The sequence below is a fragment of the Berghia stephanieae genome, chromosome 2, assembly GCF_034508935.2.
Source record: "Berghia stephanieae isolate SIO BIC M18660-M18661 chromosome 2, UCSD_Bste_1.3, whole genome shotgun sequence".
Lineage (NCBI taxonomy): Eukaryota > Metazoa > Mollusca > Gastropoda > Nudibranchia > Aeolidiidae > Berghia > Berghia stephanieae.
Genome location: NC_088361.1, coordinates 106,797,866 through 106,805,365, shown reverse-complemented (window position 1 = coordinate 106,805,365; position 7,500 = coordinate 106,797,866). Strand labels below are relative to the sequence as shown.

The following is a 7,500-nucleotide window of genomic DNA, read 5'->3' as shown; positions in this document are numbered from 1 at the left end:
GTAGTAGTAGTAGTAGTAGTAGCTGTAGTATTAGTAGTAGTAGTAGTAGTAGTAGTAGTAGTAGTAGTAGTAGTAGTAGTAGTAGTGGTAGTAGTAGTTTATAGTAGTAGTAGTAGTAGTAATAGTAGTAGTAGTGGTAGTAGTAGTAGTAGTAGTAGTAGTAGTAGTAGTAGTAGTAGTAGTAGTAGTAGTAGTAGTTAGTAGTAGTATAGTAGTAGTAAGTAGTAGTAGTTAGTAGTAGTGTTTTAGTAGTAGTAGTAGTAGTAGAGAGAGTAGTTTTTGTAGTAGTAGTAGTAGTAGTAGTAGTAGTAGGAGTAGTAATAGTAGTAGAAGTAGTAGTAGGAGTAGTAATAGTAGAGGTAGTAGTAGGAGTAGTTGTTGTAGTTAGTAGTAGGAGTAGTTGTAGTAGTAGTAGTAGTAGTAGTAGTAGTAGTAGTAGTAGTAGTAGTAGTAGTAGTAGTAGTAGTAGTAGTAGTAGTGGAGTAGTGTTATAGTTGTAGTAGGAGTAGTAGTAGTAGTAGTAGTAGTAGTAGTAGTAGTAGTAGTAGTAGTAGTAGTAGTAGTTGTTGTAGTAGTAGTAGAAGTAGTAGTAGGAGTAGTAGTAGTAGGAGTAGTTGTTGTAGTAGTAGTAGTAGTAGTAGTAGTAGTAGTAGTAGTAGTAGTAGTAGTAGTAGATAGTAGTAGTAGTAGTAGTAGTAGTAGTAGTAGTAGTAGTAGTAGTAGTAGTAGTAGTAGTAGTAGTAGTATGTAGTAGTAGTAGTATAGTAGTAGTAGTAGTAGTAGGAGTAGTTGTAGTGTAGTGTAGTAGTAGTAGTAGTAGTAGTAGTAGTAGTAGTAGTAGTAGTAGTAGTAGTAGTAGAAGTAGTAGTAGTAATAGTAGGAGTAGTTGTTGTAGTAGTAGTAGAAAGATGATGATGAAGTCGGTGTAGTAGGAGTGGTAGTGGAGATTATGTGGTGGTGGTGGTGGTTGTTGTAGTGGTAGTGATGATGATGTGGGGGTGATGGTTGTAGTATTGATAGTGGTGAAAATGTGGAGGTGTTGTTGTAGTGGCAGTGATGATGAAATGGTGATTGTGGTTGTTATCGTAGTGGTAGTGATGATGTGGTGGTGTAGGTGATTGTAGTGGTAGTGAAGATGATGATGAGGTGGTGGTGCTATAGTAGTCGTGGTTGTAGTGTTGATGCGGTGGTGGTTGGAGTAAAAGCGGTAGTGATAAGGATGCAGTGGTTGTGCTTGTGATAATGTTGTGGTGATGGTGGTGAAAATGAGGTTGTGGTGCTGGTGGTTGTAGTAGTAGTGGTAGTGATAATGAATTTGTGGTGGAGGTGGTTGTATTGGTAGTAATTTTAGTGGTGGTTGTAGTATTGGTAGTGATGATGATGTGGTGGTGTGGTTGTAGTCGTAGTGACAGTGATGAAGATGTGATAGTGGTGGTTGTACTAGTGACAGCGTGGTTGTAGTAGTTGTGGTAGTGATAATAATGTGGTGGTGGTCGATATAGTCGTAGTGCTGATGACGAGGTGGTGGTAGCAGTAATAATAATAGTGGTAGCGAAGATGTGGTGGTGGTGGTAGTAATATTAGTGTTATTAGTTATTAATGATGTGATAGTGGAGGTGCTCAAAACGATTGACAAGGGGTAGCCAACAGCAACACTTAACATGTAGGACGGGACACGACGCCTGATAGGCGACATTTCAATTTTTTCCCCACTAGAGACAATGGCAAGAGTGGTGAGAATGGTGAGAGAATGTGAATAAAGAGCCTTTTGCAAGGGTTCAACTATGGAACCCGCTCAGAGCGGGACTCAAACCCTGGACCTTCTATCCAAAAGCGAGTGTCACACCACAGGAGCACATAGCCACACGAAAAAAATATTAAGCCCGTCTGCAAGGCATCGCATCATCTTTAGATGTTAACACCTGGCCATAAAGGAACATAGATAATCCATCAAGATGTTGACACCCGGCCATAAAGGAATATAGATGATCCATCAAGATGTTAACACCCGGGCATAAAGGAACATAGATAATCCATCAAGATGTTAACACCCGGGCATAAAGGAACATAGATAATCCATCAAGATGTTAACACCCGGGCATAAAGGAACATAGGTAATCCATCAAGATGTTGACACCCGGGCATAAAGGAATATAGATGATCCATCAAGATGTTGACACCCGGGCATAAAGGAATATAGATAATCCATCAAGATGTTGACACCTGGCCATAAAGGAATATAGATAATCCATCAAGATGTTGACACCTGGCCATAAAAGACTCGCACATAATCTATCAAACTAACTCAAAAAGAATTGCTTAAGTTGTCCAAAGTGAGCAAATTAGGGGGTTAATAATCTTGCCCAAGGAAAAAAAAAGTAAGTGCCTGAAGTGAGGCTTGAACCTGGGAATTGTGCAATGCCTTAACCACTCTGCCACCTCCCTCCCCCTCCTTCTATCCATAACATGAGCATTTACATTGTGCAGTATCCACTAAACACGCTCAAAGCACATAACAGGGGGACCCTAACCAACAGCAACACTTAATATATAGGACGAGACATGACACCCAATTTTTGGGGGGATTTTTTTTTGATAGAGACAACACTGTAAAGCGCCAGTTACAACATTTTACACCTTAATACGTTGACAGAATATTATAGCAAAGAATATTTTCCAATGACTCACTTTGCCCGCTCATAGCAGTCTTCAACCCTGGGGCATACCGATGCAGTCAGAATGCAAGTGTCGTATCAAAACCACATAGCCACACAAGGCTCTTTCAACGATAAAAACATGAATGAACTACTTACGTTGGGCTTGAGGTCTGCTTGGCTGTCGTTGGACTCACTGTTCAGACATGCAGCCATGGAGGTATGGTCTTATCTTCTATGCCATCAATAATCCTTTATATATCTAATCAGATATGCATATCGATGGGTATGGCGTCACCTGAAAATATGATAAATTATCGTTTTGTTTGTTTTTGTTTTTAAGGGTTTTACGGCGCTTGCAACACATTTAGGCTATATCAGCGCCAGTAAAAGGAAGAAAATGGGATAGAAAAAAAGTTCTAGAATTACAATTAAAGCAGCCATGAAAAAGTAAGACATAGGGGAACTGGGAACAAATAGAGATCAGATGTAGATTCCAAGAGCATACCATCAATGTACTTAGTTTGAGATCACCTATAAGTCTCATCCGGACACAAGCACAAAATCCAACAATGAGGAATACACTCAAATGCTTACATTATAGATCTACATTAAAAATAACAAATATATTAATACATAACAGAGAGATGATTTACAAGGAAAAAAATATCATCTCCCAAAACAATAACTATGCATTTGACTGTTTCCCTCCCAGCTAGGACTCTGGCCAGGGCCAGGACAAAACCAAGTAATCTCATTCCAAGACAAAGACAGAAAGCATGTTGGAAAACAGATATAAGGGGATAGAAGACAGTATGTACCTCCCTGCCCACCCAGGATAAATTATCAATTGTGTGTCAATGACAGCCACACACAAACTGATGCGCCAGAATTGAAGATAAATAGTGTACAAAAAAAAAAAAAAAGGTTGAAGAAATATCTTACATTGTACTATAGATAGTATGCAGATGACGTCACTCAGGCCTTTGTTATTGTTTTTGCCATCCGCGTTTGTGAGTTGTTCTCACTAAACTGTATTAACAAGACTATAAAAGTTCATGGTTACACAGAGTTTGTGTGTTGGTCCGTTATACTTCCGGATGGCAATGTTGTGAACTCCTTGGCCAAGCGCAATCTATCTATACCAAAACCGGTAATGGCTTTACGTATGCAATTGAAATCATTTTAAAATGAAACTAACTTCAGACAGATATTTTATGATGCTTTCATTTCTTCTCATAAGTGAGTGAAAAAAAACCCTGTAAAAACAAACAAATAAAATAACTCATTAAAATTTGACCTGAATGTTCAAAGTAACACAAACAATATCGATCCTTGGCAAAGAAATTAAAATCTCCCCGTGCAAAGCGTACTACAGGCCATTACTCATTTATAATTGGATTTCTTGCCATATTAGGGGGTTTGGATAGCTCAGTTGGTAGAGCACTTGCTTCACATGCAAAGGGACCAAGATCAATCCCTAGTCGAGATTTTTTTCCCTGCAGTGAAAGGGTAGCTGGATCTGTTGTTAGATCTGGTGAAAAATACTTTTCGATAGAGTGGTGTCCTATCCTAAGGGTAGCAAGCAATTACTATGGTCAACTTCACGCACTATAAACTGGGATAAACTCCGGCTTCAAGGCCCTAATGGCTCCAAAGGACCACTTTACTCTCTTGCCATATCAAATTACACTTGATACAAAAACATCTTGTGTCTCCTTCAAAGGATATAATCCTTTCAATAATATTAACCGAAACCACATAATTTAATTTTTTTTTAAGAAAAAAAAATAAGAAAAATTTTTAAAATACAATTTCCCCTATTTTCAACAACTTCAGGGTGGAGAATGACTGGTCACTAAAAAGGAGGAAATTTTTCAGCGCTTAGATCAAGAACCATCCATGCAAAAATAACCTAAAAATTTAAATTTCATTAAAAGTTATTGTGATGCAATCCAAAATGTGTCTCCCAGCAATTTCTGACATCACTCGGAGGAATTTCAAAAACTGAAAGTGTAATTATAACATGGTGGTTGTAGTAATGGTAGTGGTAGGGATAATGATGTGGTGGTGGTTGTAGTAGTTGTGGTAAGGATGATGATGTGATGATGGTTGTAGTAGTAGTGGTAGTCGCCACATACATCTCCCGTATTCACAGATTCACTAATGCCCACATCCCATTGTTTCAAGTTGACCAGAGACGCCAACTTAAAATTTGGCTCACGTAAACTTCAGAAACAATTCCGAACAATTTCAATGCTTAAACAGGAATTTCTGCAAACAAAATATAATCTATTGACATCTATAATCATCCTAATACCCCTTGTTTCAAATCAAGTAAAGTTCCAAAACCAATTTATGACGTATAAAATATTAAAATGAATGGTAGGTGTGGTGGTAATAATGATATGATGGTGGCTGTTGTAGTGGTGGTAGTAATGATAATGTATGTGGTTGTGGTGGTTGCAGAAGTGGTGGTGGTGATATTGTTAGACCTGTAAATGAGCTCTATAAAAATTGACTGAAACTCTTCGACAAACTGAAGATTCAATTATTTTTAAAAAAATAAGGGCATCATTGGAGAGGAGAGTGATAAATATAATACATTAAAATAGTGGGTGTTATTTCTTACTGGAAGTATGACTGCCATAATTTGATGTAGAAGGAATGCTAAATAAGCATGTCACTCATATAGGTAAAGATGACTTCATCAAAGTCATATTCCTGCCTCTGGAATTTTTTTTGACATAGTCAGAAAAATAAATCACCATTATCATCTTTAACTTCTAGCCATGACCAATTGAATTTATTCCTCACACTCACATCTTTAACTTTATCGATGCTCGACAAGTCTGAATTGCGATCCACGAACAGCTCAGCCATTGTGAGAACATTAGAATAATGTAGCAATGATCAAACTTGATTTTCAATCAGTAAATGACAGAGAAACAAAAACTTAAATAAATATGACTTCTGGCCAATACACTGAATTATTAAGTAGAAGTAGGCAGTTTAGTGAGCAGCAGCAGTGGCAGTCAAATTTTGACCCAACTCGCCCATAGGAAAGTTGTGACTGGAAATTGCCGTTCGCGTTTTAGGGGGTTCAATTAAAGATGCATAACTTCGTTATAAAGAGGAATATCGCAGATATTTTGGTATCATTATTTTCGTCTTTCAATTTCCTTTTAAATGGTGCCAATTAAGGAAAAATCCATTAATAATTCCAGAAGTTATATGAAGTTAAAAGTTGGCAATTTTCAAATGCATTTATTTTTTTATTTACCGCGTGTGTTTTTAAAATTTAAACGCTTGTTTTTAGAATAACATCTAAACTTTATTCATGCCAAATTTCAGGGCTCTATATCGATGCGCAGACACCTTTTAACTCTGCGCCGAAATGCCTTGTTTACATTATCTTCTCATCATGGCTGCCGGGCGATATCGATATTCATATCGATATTTTAAATTTAGTTATGTATTATGTTAAATTTAGTCCATAATATTTTCATTACTATTATTTACTATGTTTTTATTTTGAATACATACTTTCCAACTTTATTTATAGGCATTTTATAGTTTTTGTTTTAAAAGTTCGTATATTTCTTCTCTTTGTGAAATTCGATATTAATAATATCGATATTTTAAAAATACCAATTGCTTTAATTTAATTTTATTTTACTTATAAGTCATCAAGTTTCCTTCCCATATGTTTAGATATGTTTATCATGTGTATCCATATTTTAAAGGCCTTAGCCTTAATAAATATTATGGTAAGAAGTTCTATTAGTTTTGACACCCCCATACATTGAGAGAGAAGGGGGGGGGGGGGGGATAAAATTATATTAATTGTCAGTTCAAATGATGTAATAGCAATAAACCCAAAGTGGTTCAGCAGAATTTTTTAAAGTATTAAAAGCCAGAACTTTCTTTCTAATTATAATAGAAGGGAATCTGTTTCAATTTATTTGAACTTTTTCAATCTACCATTTTATTTATATGCAATTAAATTGCCATAGGTAAAAATAAACTCATTATGTCATTACGCAACATGTTTATATCTTTTCATTTAAATACTCTCAAACCCTTTTTTATTCTCTATGTATTAAATCAAAGAGGGGAATTATTTGCAATTGTTTCAGTGAGATATTGGGGATAAATCAAAATAAAATAAAAGCGATAGAGCAAATTCTTTCTTACGTCTAGCCGAGTTTTTGATTATGTAACATTTGCGTCATATTATGTAATAATGTGTTAATTTGAAATGTTTATCTTCCTCTTTATTAATGTAAATGCATTGTCCTCGATAAGATGAACATTTTGGTATACAATATATGATAAGAACTCCATATTGACTGTTTTAACCATTTTTTATTAACATCACACGTTCTCGGTCACAACTTTGCAATGGTAATTTTGGGGTAAAAATCGGTCTGAAATTTCAGACTTTGAACTGCCGTAACTACATTTCTAATCCTGGTAGAAACAAAATTCAAACTGTTTTGTAATCTGTGTTGCCAGCTCATTCGTATGACATTGGTTTCAAGTGTGTGAGGTACATTTAGAATTTCTATTAAACTCCCTAGTAGGCAGTTTAGTGAGCAGCAGCAGTGGCAGTCAAATTTTGACCCAACTCGCCCATAGGAAAGTTGTGACTGAAAATTGCCGTTCGCGTTTTGGGGGGTTCAATTAAAGATGCAGAACTTCGTTATAAAGAGGAATATCGCAGATATTTTGGTATCATTATTTTCGTCTTTCAATTTCCTTTTAAATGGTGCCAATTAAGGAAAAATCCATTAATTATTCCAGAAGTTATATGAAGTTAAAATTTGTCAATTTTCAAATGCAT

General features: G+C 36.0%; 1 protein-coding gene across 1 annotated transcript in view; it reads right to left on the bottom strand.

Moving 5' to 3' along the window:
• The window catches only part of LOC144966173 (vitamin D3 receptor-like), a 93,026-nt gene that overhangs the window by 58,221 nt on the left and 27,305 nt on the right, over positions 1-7,500 (bottom strand). Inside the window, exon 2 of the mRNA XM_078902312.1 lies at positions 2,814-2,952. Coding sequence (XP_078758438.1) covers positions 2,814-2,870 — 57 coding nt within the window. The 5' untranslated portion in view covers positions 2,871-2,952. The remainder of the gene's footprint in view (positions 1-2,813; positions 2,953-7,500) is intronic.